This window comes from Paracoccidioides lutzii, assembly GCF_000150705.2.
Source record: "Paracoccidioides lutzii Pb01 unplaced genomic scaffold supercont2.32, whole genome shotgun sequence".
Taxonomy (NCBI): domain Eukaryota; kingdom Fungi; phylum Ascomycota; class Eurotiomycetes; order Onygenales; family Ajellomycetaceae; genus Paracoccidioides; species Paracoccidioides lutzii.
This window is the reverse complement of record NW_015440978.1, coordinates 232,303-250,058: the sequence shown is the minus strand read 5'-3', so window position 1 is coordinate 250,058 and position 17,756 is coordinate 232,303. Positions and strand designations below refer to the sequence as shown.

At 45.4% G+C, this 17,756-nt stretch overlaps 9 protein-coding genes across 9 annotated transcripts in view; 6 read left to right on the top strand and 3 right to left on the bottom strand.

Annotated features, from left to right (window-relative positions):
* Window positions 1–221: 221 nt before the first annotated feature.
* On the top strand, window positions 222–1,523 carry PAAG_08372 (kinase domain-containing protein; the record flags this gene model as incomplete). The annotated part of the gene is made up of 1 exon (XM_002789730.2): window positions 222–1,523. One exon carries the CDS (start codon window positions 222–224, stop codon window positions 1,521–1,523), a length of 1,302 nt encoding a protein of 433 aa, XP_002789776.1.
* A 1,345-nt stretch (window positions 1,524–2,868) lies between these two features.
* Window positions 2,869–4,089, top strand: PAAG_08371 (hypothetical protein; the record flags this gene model as incomplete). The annotated part of the gene is made up of 1 exon (XM_002789729.2): window positions 2,869–4,089. One exon carries the CDS (start codon window positions 2,869–2,871, stop codon window positions 4,087–4,089), a length of 1,221 nt encoding a protein of 406 aa, XP_002789775.2.
* A 1,646-nt stretch (window positions 4,090–5,735) lies between these two features.
* PAAG_08370 (hypothetical protein) lies at window positions 5,736–7,789 on the bottom strand (the record flags this gene model as incomplete). Its single annotated transcript, XM_015846494.1, has 2 exons — window positions 5,736–7,537; window positions 7,639–7,789. 2 exons carry the CDS (start codon window positions 7,787–7,789, stop codon window positions 5,736–5,738), a joined length of 1,953 nt encoding a protein of 650 aa, XP_015701158.1.
* Window positions 7,790–8,405: 616 nt separating this feature from the next.
* PAAG_08369 (hypothetical protein) lies at window positions 8,406–10,059 on the top strand (the record flags this gene model as incomplete). Its single annotated transcript, XM_002789727.2, has 2 exons — window positions 8,406–8,519; window positions 8,587–10,059. 2 exons carry the CDS (start codon window positions 8,406–8,408, stop codon window positions 10,057–10,059), a joined length of 1,587 nt encoding a protein of 528 aa, XP_002789773.1.
* An 889-nt stretch (window positions 10,060–10,948) lies between these two features.
* PAAG_08367 (hypothetical protein) lies at window positions 10,949–12,515 on the bottom strand (the record flags this gene model as incomplete). Its single annotated transcript, XM_002789725.1, has 4 exons — window positions 10,949–11,155; window positions 11,306–12,028; window positions 12,168–12,328; window positions 12,398–12,515. The coding sequence occupies 4 exons, from the start codon at window positions 12,513–12,515 to the stop codon at window positions 10,949–10,951; spliced, it is 1,209 nt and encodes a 402-aa protein (XP_002789771.1).
* An 876-nt stretch (window positions 12,516–13,391) lies between these two features.
* On the top strand, window positions 13,392–14,264 carry PAAG_12549 (hypothetical protein; the record flags this gene model as incomplete). The annotated part of the gene is made up of 2 exons (XM_015848027.1): window positions 13,392–13,473; window positions 14,080–14,264. 2 exons carry the CDS (start codon window positions 13,392–13,394, stop codon window positions 14,262–14,264), a joined length of 267 nt encoding a protein of 88 aa, XP_015702367.1.
* Window positions 14,265–14,928: 664 nt separating this feature from the next.
* On the top strand, window positions 14,929–15,486 carry PAAG_12548 (hypothetical protein; the record flags this gene model as incomplete). The annotated part of the gene is made up of 2 exons (XM_015848026.1): window positions 14,929–15,041; window positions 15,192–15,486. The coding sequence occupies 2 exons, from the start codon at window positions 14,929–14,931 to the stop codon at window positions 15,484–15,486; spliced, it is 408 nt and encodes a 135-aa protein (XP_015702366.1).
* A 554-nt stretch (window positions 15,487–16,040) lies between these two features.
* Window positions 16,041–17,010, top strand: PAAG_08365 (26S proteasome non-ATPase regulatory subunit 8; the record flags this gene model as incomplete). The annotated part of the gene is made up of 2 exons (XM_002789723.2): window positions 16,041–16,616; window positions 16,726–17,010. The coding sequence occupies 2 exons, from the start codon at window positions 16,041–16,043 to the stop codon at window positions 17,008–17,010; spliced, it is 861 nt and encodes a 286-aa protein (XP_002789769.1).
* A 253-nt stretch (window positions 17,011–17,263) lies between these two features.
* PAAG_12547 (hypothetical protein) overlaps window positions 17,264–17,756 on the bottom strand; it is a gene marked incomplete at both ends in the record, with an annotated part of 1,647 nt that continues 1,154 nt past the window's right edge. The window contains 2 exons of the mRNA XM_015848025.1: window positions 17,264–17,314; window positions 17,382–17,636. Of these exons, the coding sequence (XP_015702365.1) occupies window positions 17,264–17,314; window positions 17,382–17,636 (306 nt within the window). The remainder of the gene's footprint in view (window positions 17,315–17,381; window positions 17,637–17,756) is intronic.

Below are 17,756 nucleotides of genomic sequence, written 5' to 3'. Positions count from 1 at the left end.
TCCCACCCCTGCCATTATCTCCGCCTTTGAACCCTCACCACAGCACCTGTGCCCAGTCTTTCGAATGCGAGGCTAATTTGATTTAATACGGTACGACGTCTTCTCGTCTTACAGCATACACCACCTGTGTTCAAGCACTCGCTTTTGTGTCACGCTGCACAGAGGATCCATTCGCCGCATTGATTTTAACTTCCTCCGCTGTGCCACCCTCTCACTCCATCATGTCGAAAAGAGAACCACCGATTTCTCTGGCTCTGAAAACTTCAGTTGATCCAAATGCTACGTATTTATGCCCTCTAAGCTTGTCATCCGCCTTAACTCCGCCGTTGACGCCAACAACGCCGCATGTTAAACCGACATTATACGACGATCATAATGGACTTAGGCAATCAATACCGGTTCCAACAGAGTCAGACTTTCGGGAACTTGAAGGAGAACAGCCAGAGAATAAAAACCTTTTACCCCTAGAATTCCCTTATGATATCGAACTCCAGAGTGACTCGAGAGGCAGACCCATCGAATACGGTAGCGGAGCCTGGAGCGTAGTATACAAGGCCACATCTCGTTGGATTTTCACCACGCCGGACTGCCCGCCAACCCCTCCGCGAACAGATACATTATCATTACCTCCAACCTCTGTCATCGCGGTAAAATCACCTGTACGTCGCGATGCGCATTTAATCTTACTCGCTGAAGCACGACTTCTTTCCCGCCTCTCCCAAATTCCCGGCGCGGAACACCACATCGTCCCCTTCCACGGGTTTATCTCCTTGTCCCATTCCCTTGTTCTGTCGGCCATCCCTCTTAGCCTTTCGGACTACATCAGCAACCAGGCCGTCTCTGCACAAGAAACATTCTCCACGAAGACGATGTTCTATCCAGTCCTGGGCATGCCACGGTGGCTTGCACTCGCCAGGGAGCTCGTCATCGGCTTGGACTGGCTACATTCATACGGCCAAATCGTCCACGGCGACATCAAGCCGCAGAACGTTCTGCTGAAGCCTCGAGAGCCGGGTGGTGATAATGATAGCGCCTATTCAAACTCCACGGAAGACCCATTCCCCTATGAACCCATCTATATAGATTTCACCTCGTCATACGACCCTTTGACCATGGAGCCTAATTCACAGAGCCCCGGGTCTTCACAATCGCTTTCTGCTTTGACACCCCCATTCGCAGCGCCAGAGCTGCTCACCGTCCAATCTTTGAAGTCCACAAATGCCGTCCAATCGAAGGGTTCAGATGTCTTTTCCCTCGCTGTCACCCTACTTACGGCTGTCACGGGCGACTTAATGCTGTACCCGGGATCAACCAATATGCAACGACTAGCCATGTCGAGAGACGGCCATTGGGTTTTGGACTATGTTAGATCTGGTGTGCATGGTTCCCGATTACCGGTCAGGGGTATCGCGGAGAAGATCCTCTCTCCGGCTGTTGTTAAGGATCCTGAGAGCAGGATTAAAACCGCGGACTGGCGCCCGATGATTGAGGATGTCATTGCTGCTCAGGGGTTGCAGAAGTGAAATTTTACTCTGGTTTACTATTTACCCCCCGTACTCTCGACATCTATACTTGTATGTGTGGTCCACTTCACACTGGTCACCTTTTTATTCTATCTTCTGACGTGTCATTCAATCTTCGCTGCTTTTATTGACCCCCCATAAATACCCCATTTTTCCTCATCTACTTTCATTCTGTTAACGCCTGCCTTATATACCTTAGTGTACCAGTCTTTCCGATAAAATTTTATCATTCTTTTCTTCTTTTTTCTTATATTATTATTACTTTCCTTTTATTTCTTTGTCCTTTTTTTAATTTAACTTATATTTATTTTTTATGTTAAATGAGGACGGTGTTTGTGTTTTGCCTGGTGTTCAGCAAATTCGTCACAGTAGGGAGCAGAGAGTTGGTTTCTTTCATATTATATACCTTCTCTCTTTCTGATGCAAAAGGAGATGAGCGTTCTTGGACTGCGTCTAATTATTAAGGCCTTTATATATGTTTTCATTCCCCTCCCCCTTCCTTACCCCAAAGTTTCTCGATTTTGCCCGATTTTTCTTTTCAGCCTACGTTACATGCTTGCTTGACTTACCACCCTGGGCGTGAGACCTTCATGATATGTATTGTCTCGCTTTCCCCTTCTCCTTTCCTTCAATCTGTTCATACATGGCCGCTGCCAACTTCTGTGATGCTAATTTCTTTCGATTTCGTCTACCATCTCTTCTATACTTGTATTGTTATAGCCCTCCCCAAACTGACACTTTTCTGTCTATGTTGCCACAATGGCCTTATTACATGAAGGGAATGAAAATAAAGCTGATTTTAGAGTAGTCATTGTCATTTATACCTTTACTTTCATGCTATCACTCTCGTCCTTATGCCTCAGTGCCTCCGCAAATCTAACCATACTTCAGCTTATCCCCTCAGAGTTGATGGTTCATAAGAACGAGATACATTGGATGAGCTCCCATCCCCCAGTGCGATCAAAGGCTGCTCTTTTCCTGCCATCCCTTTTCCACTGGGACGAGGTTTCCCTGAGATGATAGATGTCGCTCCTTCTTTCCTCACACAAGCATACGTCCGAAAAACTGTTGTTTGTTGATTTCTCGTCCTCAGAGGATGGCACATCGCTGCAAGACAGTTATAACATGCATCAATTATCCATATTGGTTTCTGACAGGGCACCATCCACTCGTTAATATGATTGTATTGTTGTTTCTGATTCCGGTTTTCAGCTTTGCCCTCTTGCGATTCGTGTTTGTTGTTTTTCGCGTAAGGTTAGTCCGCCGGAGATCGCAAGCACTCTTGCCAGGAAAGTCAGCGAAGGCCAATATAAGTAAAAAGAAGTAAAATCGAAGGGCATCCTTCATGACAATCCCCAAATTCCGTGACTCCAGCCATCCCCGATGCCCACAGCACAGCTGCCAACGTGATGCACTCCGCCAACACACCAGGATTACCTCTTATAAAAAGCTCAATAGGGACATTCCCTTCCCTCCCACATCCACTGCATCAATTGACGCCATCTCTCCGCCGCCTCCGCCACCCTCTACTCCACAAAATTCCGCTACAGCACATCACATCTTACCTATCCCCGCCTTCTATCTCCACCGGGAAAACGGCGTTACTGTCCCACTCATACCGCTGGATGAGCTTCCATCCTGGCTCCGTATTGGGAGGGAAGACTGGTATAGTTTCGAATGGCAGCGATATACGACTCCTGTAAATGACCAATCCACCATTTGGCTTGGTGAGTACGAAGTGTTTGCAGTTTGGGAGACGGGGGTGTATGAATTGCCAACATCGAGGCAAGTGGGAGTTCAGGCAGGAGGGGATGGGGCTGGCGCTGGGACCGGTGGTAGAGGGGAAGGTGAAGAGGGGGAGGAAGTAAGGGTGGCATACCATTTAGATGGAAGAGAGGCTTATAGGAGTGGAGATAATACGAGGGAACACAATACGGACGCAATGGATGATGAGTTACCAGATGACAGGGGATGGACACCAGGGTCTACACAAAGAATAATGGGTGGATATGGAACTGCGTACGATGCCGATTATGAGGAGCAAGTGAAGTGGGATGGAGCAAATCGAGAACAAGTGACACATATTGTCCCACAGGCCCCGCCATTATTACCAGAGTGTTTGGACAGTACTATAAGTAGTCGTGGCGGCGGCTATGGGGAATTCTCATATTTTGACATTGCCCCATCCCTTGCTAGCGATAACTACAGCTGCTACCATGGAGATTCGGCATTTCGGCGTCCATATCGTGATCCACACCCATCTCGTCGTCGACAACTTCCTTCTCCCGATATCTCCCGCCCTACGTCAAGCACCAGCTGTACCAGCGCTAACTGCCACCTTTTGCACTCTCTAGAAAGTCACTCTGCGACAGAAACAAGTTTGTCGTCATTGTCCTCTTCTTCTGACTTTCCAAATGCTCTCTTCTATACCCCTATTTTACCGCAAGCACCGTTGGGGTTAACGCAGTCTGCACCCGGGCATTCGGGACTCAGCGTTTATTACGGTAACTTCCAGCATTGGCTGGAAAGTACTGAGAGTGGATCTGAGGGTGTGCATTCTGCTTAGTTGTGCGTTTTGCGGTCAATAGCGGGATGGAAGTTCTTTCATTTATCCATTTTGCAGTTTCTCTAATTAGGTTTTCGATTCCTGTGCCCCTGTTTGATTTTCTTTCTAGGGTGATAGAGAAAGTTTCCTAATGGAGAGAGTGGAGACTGGCTGCTATATGTCATTCCTGTGTGCAGTAAAGTTTTTATGTTTTTAGTCTTCTTTTTGAAAGCTTTTACTGTTTGCGTTGTTACATCATAACTTCTTTTCTTCTTCTTGTGCTGCGGTTTCCCCAGATTCATTCGTTGTATCCTGTAGATGATCTAGTACTAGTCAAGAAGAACAGAGATAAGTTTGAGTTACCTTGTGCCATCAGCCAAACCTATGTACATTATATGAGATTCACATAATCGAATCTTAGTAATTGCACCTTGAAATAAATAGTGCTATCGCATCAATTAGCAGTTGTGATATCTGGAAGAAGAATATTTCTAAGAAAAGACCAGTTCTACAGACTGTCAATGCTAAAATACATTTAGAATTAAATGCATGTGTGAAAAGAGCGCTTCAAAAAGTAGAGTGAGAACATCGACAAATTTATTTGTAGAATTTAATAATTAATGATAGTATCCATAGCGGTAATAGAAGTGTTTTTTTGATTTTTGCTAAAGATGATTTCAATAATAATCATTGCTGAATCTGAATGACGTCGATTTTACGATCCAAATAAGCTTATTTTGAGTTCAGGGCTGTCCATGGGTTTTATCTCAGTGGTGAAACGCTAAACCGCGTTGTGTTGCCCTGGGCGGGTCCATTCGGTCCAGCCCTATCACTGGGCGATGTTATTAAAGCTTCTGCTTGCAAACCGATCAGAAGGCCAGAGATAAAGTTACCAGAAACGACCTTTCAAGTTGTCGCATTGATCTGTTGTTTTCGTATTTAACTTGATGTATTACTAGTACATTACATTACATGATTATGTCCAACTCTCCATAGACCATTTTCTATTGCCAACGCTAGAAGACAAAGGAGCAACTAGGATATGCGATATCTTGCCTTCTGCTACGAATATTATTGCTAGTGTTTAAAAGTCCTAAGCTTATTGGTGGCTAGGCACTCTCCATCAAGAATTCTAAAAACAGTGGCTATACTGTATTCTTCCAAGGCTATTTTACAAATGGGAATATTGTGCATGTATGAACACCAACGTAAATCAAATTGGAGGGCGCCTTCCACTGCATAGAGAATGAAGAATGGTGGAGGTGAAGAGGATTTGAACTCCGTTTTTTTTTTTTTTTTTTTTTTTTTTTTTTTTTTTTTGGTGTGTGGTTTTGACGTTTCATCGCGCGAAGAGGAGATTTCAGATGAACAATTTTCTCGTAATAAAACTTGGGGAACTTTTATGAGGGTGCTGTGATTGAATAATTTGCACCATGTCATTGACCTTTGCGCTTTTCTTCCTCTAGTAACAAAGACCTCTCAGCTGTCAGAACACCATGACGAGTGATCGTACACCAAAGAACATGCTAGATAGGTAGAAGGATAGATTCGCTATCAACAACATTCTTGGGGAAGGCGAGAAAGTGTCTTTGCCGATTCCATCCTTCCACCAGAAGAATGTCGGTCGGGCAGTGAGAAGACGAGAGCGAAGTCTCCCCAACATCGTGCTACGCGTAACCCGTTGTGAAACCTTCACCCTCCATACGTTTGACCCACGCCCCACCAAGAGCTCTATATATGTCCGTTTCAGCTTCGAATCCGCTGGACGATGCCTGCCATTCAACAATTATATCCCACAAAACGAAGGAAGGAAGATGCCGAACTTTTACCGCGCTAAAACAGTTTTCATCATGTTCCACAAGTCCCGGATCGACCTCTTGAATGGGCTTCTTGGCATTATCGGCTGCAGACAAGGATACAAGTCGCTTCATTGCTATTTTAGAATCGGTCATTTGAAGAACCTTGGGCCGTGAAAATGGAGCGAGGCTGGGGATGGATTGGATCAAGTCAGACATCGAGCGATCAGGAAACATTAAGCGCAAAATTTCGCTGACGGGTTTTTGACAGTGGGTTGTCACAGTGCCCATGAGGTGGCGGAAAGCTCGAATCATTAACAGATATGTATGGGGCGTTTTATTTTTGAGATGCATTTGCTGGGTTTGGATTGCAGGTGAATTAGGATTTGGCTGGAAATCGATGACAGAGCAAAGCTGGTTGGGTACAAATTCGTCGTCACCAGCCTCTAGGGGCTCATATGGACGTTTGTCCCAAAGAAGAAGAGGTTCTTTAGTGCCGGACAGGACACCATCAAAACACATTCGTTCCTCCATAAGTGTCTCAAAACGCGATATTGCACCGCTCTTACACGAGCTGAGTAATTCTTCAACTTTCAATTTCTCCTGATGGATTTCTTTTGCATAATCCACCACATCGGCTAGAGTTGGTGTTTGTGTATTCAACATTGAAACCAATTCAACCTCCAGCTTCTCAATATGCGCTATTTTTGGTTCTACTTCTCTGAACAACGCTTCGTCACGATTTTCATTAACGAGACGCCTATGGAGGCTAGTAGCCCTATAATAAACTGATTTATCTCGGATATCAGTACGCTTAGGAGTTTTCGATGACGGCCTTCCCCTTGGTGTGGTCACTCGAAGGTCGGGAAAGTTTGGATCTTGTGTGATTTTAATATACGCATCGTGCCACTGCCGTTTGGGTCGAGGAATATAATCTACACGCTTCCCGTGCGTGCTTGGGTCAGGGGCAAGCTCTGGAGGAGAGGCTTCCCGACCGCCAGGAGTTACAACTCCATTATTCTCAGCTCGCTTTTCGACCTGCTTTCTGCTTATCTCCAGCGTCGAGATTCCCTTCTGGGAGTGCCATAATTCGCGTGTGTTATCTCCTAAAACCTCGGTAATTTCGGCGCATGCGGCCTCCACGATGGCCGCAGATCGTCTTCGTCTTGAAACTACTCTAGGCAAAATGACCTCCGCATCATCGGATGACATAAGCGTAATCACCCTGACCAAACCATAGCGATGAAACATGGTCTGGTCAAAACAGGCCTCCAGATACCGCAGCAGAAGACCGTAGGTTTCCCCAAATTGAGGTTTAGCAGTCATGTTTGCCAACACAATGAGCGAGTCGTTTACTGTGCATCCGCTATCGCCAGTACAAACTTGGGCTCGTTGTGTTTGTTCCGGCAGATGTCCTTGTTCAAAAATATCATCAATCGTTCTGACGTTAAAGGGATCCCAGGGTAGATGTTTATAGCAAGAATCAGGGTCTTCAGTTAAGGGTTTTAGAAACGACTGGTAATAATAGGTGTTAGGTTCGATCAGCAGATGACGTCGAGGTTTGATATAATTATGGAGCTTTGCGGAAAAGAGCCCGACACCAGGGAGGATGTCGATGATATCACATGGCGAATGTTTCTTCAAAGATGAGCCCAATCGCTGTAGGATATCATCTACACAATTTAAATATGATTAGCTTGCAGTCATTAAGAATGAAAATACTATATGCCGTCGTATTAGGCTCTCTGGGAGCTATGGAGCAGGTTATATTTACCGCAGAGTAAGGGGCTGGAAATGTGGGACCTGAGTTGGTAGTGGGAAGATGGTCGTTTAGTTATTACGGCCGAAACAGCGGATGAGAAGACACTGGAAGAAGGGAAAGGCGCCTTAAGAAGCATCGAGGCGGGAATTGCTGTCATTGGCATCCTGGTGCAAATGAAGCGCAAGGTCCTGGAACACGGGGTATTAATAAAGGAAAGAATATACAAGAGAAAGAAATAGTAACAAAAATGAAATTCTGTCTTACAAGATATCAAGCCAGTTTGCGGTGAAATGTTTTTGGTTGCTGGAAATGCAACAAAAGTTGAAGCCGAAAAAGTTTCTTCGATTCGGCAGATTTAAATATTTTCTAGTCTTGGCGAAGGGATGAAAGACTGCGCAAAATTCAACCTTCGTTTGACCAACTAATTTAATGGGGATGCCTAACCACGTCAACCATCAACCATCATCACCGTACACCACCACGGCAGCGCCTGCGGATTCCCGCATTTGAGCGACTTATAACCTATCGTGGGAAAGCGAAAACATGCCCTGCCATTCTGTCTCTCTCCAGGACTGTCCTTATCCCCCACCCAACGTGCTCCCGTCCTCCAGACTACTCATCAAATCTACGTGCAACTGCGTCGATGGGCCAAACAAATCCAGTTCCTGCTGTCTAATGTCCTCATCAGCGTAAATCTCAGCGATTCTGTTTCCGTTTCTATCTCTCCCAGCTTAGATTCCCAGTGACAATAGAACTGAAACATACCATCCACCCCCAAAATGTTACCGCCCTTGAGTGTCGAGCAGATTGCCCGTCAAGCTTCAGAATTCGAGTTCGACCCTTTCTCTCCATTACGTTACTGGATACGGGCAGCCGGGCTACTAGTTAAAGAGGTACGCTTTTAGTTTTGTTCTGCAGGATTCTTACTGTGCTCCTCTAACCCTACTTTTTAACCTGCAGGCTAGCATATACGAACGCGAAGGAAACGATCAACAGGCATATCTTCTGCTTTTCAGACATGCGCAACTTGTACTCTCACATATTGCGACCCATCCGGATGCGCGACTGGAGGATAATCGCAAAGCTATAGCTGCCGCAAAACGGGAAGTCCAAAAGAACCTCACCAAACTCGAGCTGTTAAAACCTCGTATCAACAAACGATATGAACAATACACTCAGCTTTCCCGTAACAGAGAGGCCAAAAGGACACCTCCTCTACCAGAAAACGGTAATCTTATAACTGCAAATGCCCCGGCTGACCCTGCATTAGCTGGAGTTCCGGAACCGTTAGATGCAGCTAAGAATAGGGAGTTCGCTGTCAAACTTGCCCAGAGGGAATTTAGCCGGCGAGCAACTGCTCGCGCGGTATCTGAGCCTTGCGATACCTATGAGCAGACAGATGACCTCAGTCAGCGTCTCCAAGATGTATGGTCTCAAGTCTTAAGAACAGAGACAACGGTTAGAAGACAACCGTCAAGCCCGAGTCAACCTTCAACTCGCAACGACCATGGACAAAACAGGACCATATACCCAAGACCTAGTAGTTCAAGGCCTGTGTCTAGTTTCAAATATCCCAGTGTTCCCCGCCAACAGGCTTCTGGTGTTGAACAACTGCCTCCGCCCCTACCTGATAAGGAGGAACTTGTTGCATCCAACACACTTCTCCCACCGCAACTCCCGGCCAAGATACAGGAGTCTTCCCTGTCACCTCCAGCGCGGTCTACCAACTTACCTTTTCCTCCACTATCTCCCCTTCCTATTCCGAGCAAGGTATCAACTGTTTGTCTAACTTCAACGAACGACATTTCTACCAGAAGTATAACTCCATCTGTAGACCCCCAGCCATCAGGATTTACCTTTAAACCTTCAGCCTATCTTGAAAATGGGACCCCTCTTCGGACAATTTTCATTTCTCCCGATCTCCGGAAAAAGTTCCTTTCCATCGCTGCCCCTAATACGCAGCGCAACCTCGAAACCTGTGGTATCTTATGCGGAACACTAATATCCAACGCTTTCTTTATCTCCACACTCCTCATACCTGACCAAGAGTCTACATCGGACACCTGCGAAATGATCAACGAGGCCGTCATTTTTGACTACTGCGATTCCGAAGATCTGATGGTTCTTGGTTGGATACATACTCACCCAACACAAACCTGCTTCATGAGCTCCCGCGATTTGCACACGCAGTCTGGCTATCAAGTAATGTTAGCGGAAAGTATTGCGATTGTTTGCGCACCCAGCAAGGATCCCGACTGGGGGGTGTTCCGGCTTACAGATCCCCCAGGATTGAAGTGTGTGCTCGCATGCACACAACCGGGTATTTTCCATCCGCATGCAGAATCTAATATCTATACTGATGCACTGAGGCCTGGTCATGTTTTTGAGGCTAAAGGTTTGGAGTTTGAAATTGTAGATTTGCGCCTTCGATAGGGAGACCATTTCAACTGCTATTTTCCTCGTTTTGTTGTGAGCTGGTACTGTGTTCCAAAACATTTCCAGCAGCGATATATGATACATGCTCTGGGATTATTGATTCACATCTCATACTGCATGTGCATATTAGTTTCGTTTGTGTATCAAGCCACTGTCTGCTAGAATTTTGGTATAATTTATTCTTTTAACAGTGCCAGTTGAATCTAGACTTATCTCAATTTACAAATTTCAATTGAAACTCTGATCAAAATTACATTATTAGTAGGAATTATAAACTCATTACAGAGGTGTACGCTTCTACAGTGCTCTTCGATGGAGTTTTGATCTAATATAATATGTTTTGAGAGTTAAATCTCGAATGTGTGATTCGTATGCGGCAAATACTAGACTCACAACAAAACGCGAGTAAGATTTGAATAATGAAGTTGATTCGACATGAGGAAACCAACAATAACAAGCTCTCCTTTCGAGGACATACACATTCATGATACAAAAATAACTAAGCAATGGCGTAGACTAGCACGGCAGATTATTTAAATACATGCAAGCAAAATCCACACTGCTGACTCAACCTGCCGCAAGACAAGTCCAAGTACCTTGGTGGCCAGTGGGTAAGACAGGCCAGAAGACAGCAAGGCTAAATGAAGTTCTTGAGTATGGATTTCCAATGAATGAAGCGATGGTAGCAGGTGGTTTCTATAAAACACTGGTTTTCTGGCAATGCTCTCTCCCCTCGTTGCGTCTATTGTCTCGTTCATGGGTCTCGCGCAAGTTGCCATATGCTGGAGGTGGTTTATACTATTCCTTCTTCGGATGTAAGTGCTAACTCACGATATTGACCTAGGCACGTTGACAAGGCGGGTTTTGAAGCCGGACAACATTCTTTTCAAGACCCAATTATCTTTACCGCCTTTAGAATCATGTCAACTGATACTTCAGGCGCGCCACGGACGACATTTTCCCACACATCTTCTGGGATTCTCTTATTCTCGTCCATAATTCTCCAGTTAGGGCTTTGTTCAGCTTTAATCCATTTGAAATCTTGCACCTGGTTCCACATGTCTGATTGGTTTCCTTTTGTGGGTCTTGAAGCCTATATGTAGACAAGTGGTTAGTCTTAGTGTATCTAAGTGGCGACTATGTATTTGTTGGTTCGTTCAGTGGCGGAATGGAGGTGCTGGGGTTGATGGGTTGAGTGGAAAACACAGCAGGGACTGGCAGAAGCACGTGGAGAGTAGCATACATAGATTTCTGGAATGTTCCCGAACCGGATACCGCTGCAGTCTTCAATGATTGGTTTACTGGAACAACTGAGATAGACATCTACATCCTGGCAATTGTGCATTCGAAATTGATGACATGTGACCACAATAACGCTGTTCTTGACCCCGGTAATATGCGCAGGGCCATTCACTTGCCCACAGAGAAGTAGACTTTCGGTGATGTCTTTTGTGATAAGGCTAGCGAACGGCTGCTCAGTTGTAGGAATTGACATATCGACAACGCAATGTTGTAAAGAACTTATGGAGGCAGGCGTGGCAGGCTTTGACGCAGAAATTGGTAGCACCACGTGAACACCAGTATGCGAACTCACAGATACAGTTGCAGACCCCGCAGTGGTGGAATATTTGGTGGTAGAACTCTTGGGACTGTTGGCGCCACCATTATCTAGAACCCCGGGATTCTTGGTAGTTTTAAGCGGGGCGGAAGAGTTTTGTTGAAGAATGGACATGCAATCATTGATGGGAGTTGACGAGGATATCGGTGATGGGCTGGCGGACGACTGAAGCGAATTATCATTGGATCGATACCCAGGAATGTGGCGGCGACCCTGAGCAGCTATCTCCTCGGCATCTGCTAAAGATATCGCAGAGGGGTTTTTGCGAGCGGTTTTAAAGGAAAATTTAGAGCGCGGCGCAAAACTCGCTCGTACTTCCGCAAGTTTGTCTTGGAGCGCTTTGATTGCCTAAAAGGTGTTAAAAAGAAGATCTTAAACCATATAAAAACGGCTTGGCAACCCAGATTGCCACCCGTGAACTAAAGACCACCCCTCAAAAATAGATAGAGATAAATGTAAGGAAATCCACTTTATCGCGGTAACGTACATCAGCGTATATCCGCTGGTCATATGGTGGAATGGAAGCTGACGCATCTTTCACTTCGCTTGACAGTCGAGCAATCCCAGCTAGACAATGATCGATAGCATCAGCGCGTTCTCCTCCAATCAGCGAAGTGGAACCCAGATGGTCCATTTGCTCCTGAAGGGCTACAGATGCAAAATGAGGTTAGCGAGAAAGGCGTATAAAGCTGATAACCGCATGAGACCCAACCCCACCTGTAATCTCATGCTGAAAATAGCGGAAAAAACGGTCTTTCAGCGATATATCCGGTTTGCTCTGGGGATTATGCTCATTGGGCAATTGTTCTGCACTGGTGACGGCCGAAGAGGACATTTTGGATATTCAATGGTTGGAAGAATTTGTATTCAGTTATGCGAAATCCGAAATCAGGGTATATAGGTTGTTTCTAGCTGAACATGCGGTAGAAGATACTGGCTACCGGGGATTCAGTGGTATCATTGTCGACTCGAAAATAACTGCCGCTGAACCAAAGCGGACAGAAATCTGACGCGGGGAACGCTGGCTTCAATGAAGACCAAGGCACAAGAGTCTAGCTCATTCAACAAAAAAACATGAACTTTGGCATAGAGACAATATCGGCTATGGGATCAAGTTGCTCAATGGAAATGCCAGAACAAGTTCCGTGTCTGTCTCCCGTTGTTTTGAGCCCGTAGAGTTGAGGAGGGATTCCTCGGTGTGCCGGAGATGGAGTTTGTGTGTTGGGGAGACCAGATAGATCACGTGATAAAGTCCATATTTAAAAAACTTTCCATAGAAGATTCCAAGTAGACATTTAGTTACCAGTTCCGGGATCGACAACCTGAAAACAAAAGTCAGAAGGCAACATTAACTTGCTTAGGGACCTACATCGCTGTCTCTGATCATATATATCCTTCCGGTGCAACACGGGGCATTTCTGGGACTGAGTAGAGGTGCAGAATTAACCAATCCCCAGACTTGCTTTTCGGGAAGTTAACACTACACCAGCTCACAACTTATACAGAACTGCTGTCAATCAATTTGCCTGCTGCTCCGACTGAATCTTCAATTCTTAGCAAGTTTCGATTTACCAGTCGTTCCATGATTCATCTAAGTGAAGAAATAGATAGAAACTATTGGCGAAAAGTCCACGAATCATTCTGGAGCGTTCTCGAAACCCTGGTGGAGATATCCATCTCCTGACTATTAACTAAATCTTTAAGCTAAATAATGGTTGATTCCATGTGGGATTCCTTGTCAAACTTCCCTATTGATGCCAAAATGACGGTCACTGTTAAACGCCGGAATCGCTGTACGGCTCGCCGCCATTTGTTAGGTTGAACATTGGCATTCCCTTGATGTCGCACACAATTTGAAGCTACATGATTTTCACACGGCATCTTCTTCAACGGAGTTGTTTCTAGAGAACTTTACTGAATAGCAGAACGTCATTTCCGAATGGTTTCATTCTTTTCAGGCTTCATTGGAGCCTTCACTAGCTGGTAGCCTTGGAATAGTATAAAATCTTTTTTCAGCTCCCCTTGAAGCCCTTAAATATACAATTCCGCCTTGCTTTGTGTTATACCACAAATTTCATGATTTTTTGAGCACACAGTTATGGGACTTGACCACAACTTGGAACCCAAGTTACGGACAACATATGAAGCGGGATCAGGTCGAACAATTTCTGAATCCACTATCACACGTGTCTGAAGCAATTAGTCGTGGTTGTATCGAGAGGGTGTTTCCATAACCATGGCAGCTGGATTAACTCTATCGCACCTGTGTCCCAAGCAGAACGGCTGCCACTATATTTCTAACTATGGAGCAAAATTAGGATAATTCGAACTCCTGAATACTCCATGCTGCGCGGAAATTCCCCTCATGTTCATATGATGCAGCCTACGACAGGGTTTAGTTATCCACAAACCCGACTTCAAAGGCACAGTTGCGCCTCGTAGTCTACCACCCGATGACAAGTTTAATGACTGTGGTTATGGTGTTACCCAGGCCTGCCTTCGCGAAATCTATAACATTGGGAACTTCATGGCTACACCAGATCCGCGAAATAAACTTGGAATATCAGGTTATCTCGAGGATTAAGCTAGATGTGGAGATTTGGAGCTTTCCTTAACAACAGTTTGCGTTCGCGCCGGAACTAAACGGGAAGTTCTTTTGAAGCAGTTTCAATTAATAGAGGACTGAACCTGCAAAATTCAAGCCTGGTGTCAACTGAAGCCAGCTTGGATGTTCAATATGCCATTGCTCTTTCTAACGCAACCTCGGTATGCTACACGACAAAAGGGCGTAGCCCAATGATACCTGATCTGGCTCTTCATGATGAAAATACCAATGCACAATGAGCAGTACTTGGAGCAGTTGCACTATTTGCTCTCCCTTTTGGACGAGGAGTTACCAGCCGTTCTTACCACTTCATACGGTGAAAATCAGCGCACAGTAGCTGAAAAATACGAAAAAGCCACCTGCGATTTGTTTTCCCAACTAGGTGCACAGGGTGTATCCTGATATTCGACAGCGGAGCCTCTGGACCAGGAAGTGCCTGTCAGACTAATTATGGCAAAATTACTGCACGATTCGATCCTAGTATTCCCGCTACTTGTCATTTCTTAACATCTGTCGGTAGGACACAGGGCGCTATTCCTGAGCACGCATCATCAATCTCGTCAGGAGGGTTTTCGGACCGGTACCCCCGCCCTTCATACCAACGTGAAGCCGTATCACAACTTTTGGGTAAATTGGGTGGTCAATGGAAGGCCTCTATAACCCTACTGGTCGTGGTTTTCTTGATATCGTAGCCCAGTCGATGGATTTTATGATTATTGACCATACGAGCAAGTTACAACAGGAGGAGCTACGTTCGTATATTGATCCACTCGATCTCCCTACTTTCACGCTTACAGTTGAAAATTCCAACGTGTCGTCTACCCGCACTTTCTCCCTCTTGCCCTCTACTCAGCTTCAGCTACCCTGTTTGCGTCCACGATAAACACATACTGACTATTTCTACAGCGGTGCCACGCCGATGTTTGCATCAATTGAAATCAATCTGAACTCAATTTGTCTAACTGAAGGAAAGCCTGAGCTTGGATTTCTCAATCCCTTACTTTACAGCCTTCAGGGAGCAGGTTTCAACGACATTATCCACGGTTGCTCGGGAGGATGCACTGGCAAGTCTACCGCTTCCGGTCTATCCGCGCCACATACTCCAGGAGCGGGGTGGAATGCAACTGTCGGATGGGACCCTGTGACAGGATTAGGGACGCCGGATTTTGGAGCGTTAGCAGAGCTGGTGAGAGCTTTATGAGAAGCAAGGTATTCTTTTTAACTTTTTTAGCTATGTTGTTGTTTTGATATATTTATTCTTGGTGCATTTCTGCGAGCGAATAAAAACTTATCTTTCTCTCTTGGACTACAGCGACGGTAGACATGATTTCAAATAATCGAGTATGTTTGATAAGAGCATGCTGTTCGCAGGGAGGACAATGATGCATGGAATTTATCAAACCCAGCATGTATTCAAATGGTTAGTTATTTATAATATAATATTTATCAATTATTTATGAACGGACTACATTAAAAATGTACATGGGCCTTGCATCTATGAAAAGAAGAGGTTTTGTGTGTTTGCAGAGAATCATGATTTCACGTGACAAGGTTTCATCAAGGGATCGGAAAATCATTTTTGCGACGCCAACTCACGATCGTGTGAACTGACCTCAAAGCTGTGTTTAAGATATCTCTCTGACTTGGTCTTAACTTCGTTTCTTTGCCGATCCACTGAGGTAAATCGGTCATATATTATACCAGACTTATATCCACGCATAGACCTCTTCAGAAACATTCTTCGGCACTCGCATCATGGCGAACCACGAGCTCCCCGCGATCATCGCAGAGCTCCAAAGCAAACTCCAAAGCAAACAGTTAGGGAAAGCCACAGAACTCCTCAGCAACGCAAAAAGAACTCTTCTCAAATTAAACGCCCTGGTCCCTATGCCATCAACCCCTCCCGAACTTATCTCACTTGCCCGCGAAATCTTCGAACTAGGCGCCATCGCATCCCTCCGCATAAACGACTACACCTCTTTCACGAGATACTACCAGCAGCTGCAACCGTTTTACGACAAGGAGCGAGAGTTGGAGGTCACTGAGAGCGCGTCTGTGGCACAGCTAAACCTGAAAACGAGCCAGAGAAGCAAGATCACCGGCCTGTATCTGCTCTATCTGCTGAGTCTTGGCAATAATACCGATTTCCATACTGTTTTGGAAGGACTGGTAGTGGAAGCGTCTTTGAAGGGGCAAAATGTCGAGGATGACCCGTTTATTAGATACCCAGTTGAGCTGGAGAGAAGCTTGATGGAGGGGAGCTATGATAAGGTGTGGCGGGAGACCAAGTCAGAGAGAGTGCCGTCGGAAGATTTTGGGATCTTTTCTTCTGTAAGCACCTTCTTAAGATTGTTCCTTCATAATGGGCTCTTATGGAGACGCAGGGGAAGAGGGTGGTTTCCCTGTTAGTATAGTTTCCCCGCTAACATCATATGTCCAGGTGTTGGTTGGCACAATCCGAAGCGAAATCGCCGATTGCTCTGAGAAGGCTTATCCATCCCTCCCCATATCTAATGGCAAAAACCTGCTATTCCTTGACTCTGAAGGGGCTGTTGTTGAATTTGCCCAAGCTCGGGGTTGGATTCTTAGAGATGGAAGAATATACTTCCCTCAACCAGAAACAACACAAACAACACAAAACTCAGACAAGGGTATCCTGCGTGCTGGTGGTTCGATTATCGAGAATGCAATCGGGTATGCCAGGGAGTTGGAAACCATTGTTTAGTTTTGGTTATTGTTATTCTTGTTTTCTTGCTGCTAAAGCCTTGTCAGAAGCCTTGGCTGGGTATCGAGAAATTTAGAGTGAGGATAAGAGAATGGGGTGTACAATACAATAATGCAGCCTTAGCCATTTATTGGTGCCTGTTGACTTTATTCTCGTGTTTTCTAAGCGAATTGTTACTTTCTCATTTTGTTATTTCTGTCGCATAGCCCTGCTAGTAAATGAGAATCATTTATTCATGACCTCCATTATGATGTCAATCCGCTGCATTTCTAAGGGCCATTGTCCTGGCATAATGCAAATCAACCTTACAAGACGCAGCGTGGAAAAAAGATTAATTGCCATGCTTATACCTTCACCCTCCACACACATACCCGTTTATCGTAAAAACTGCTTGAGACACAGAGCAATTTCGAATCCCTATTCGTCCGCTGAAGTTGGTCCTGGCCTCCACTCCCAGGCATAGCTCCAGACCCAGCTCCGCCGTTACCTCTCCACACATCCGATGCATAATTCATACTCTCATGTTCCGTAAACTCTGCTAAAACTTCGATATCCCACTTAACAACCAAAAGCACCTCTCCCCACCAGTCGAGGATGGGACCCTTACAATCTTCGCTCCAGCATACCTACAGCTAAGCAGAATCAAGAACGGACGTGCCCGTTCTACATTAGAACCTAGTCTCGATGCAGAGACCACGTTCGTACAGGTTCAGTGTCGGCATTTAAGATCCAAACTTCAGCCAACC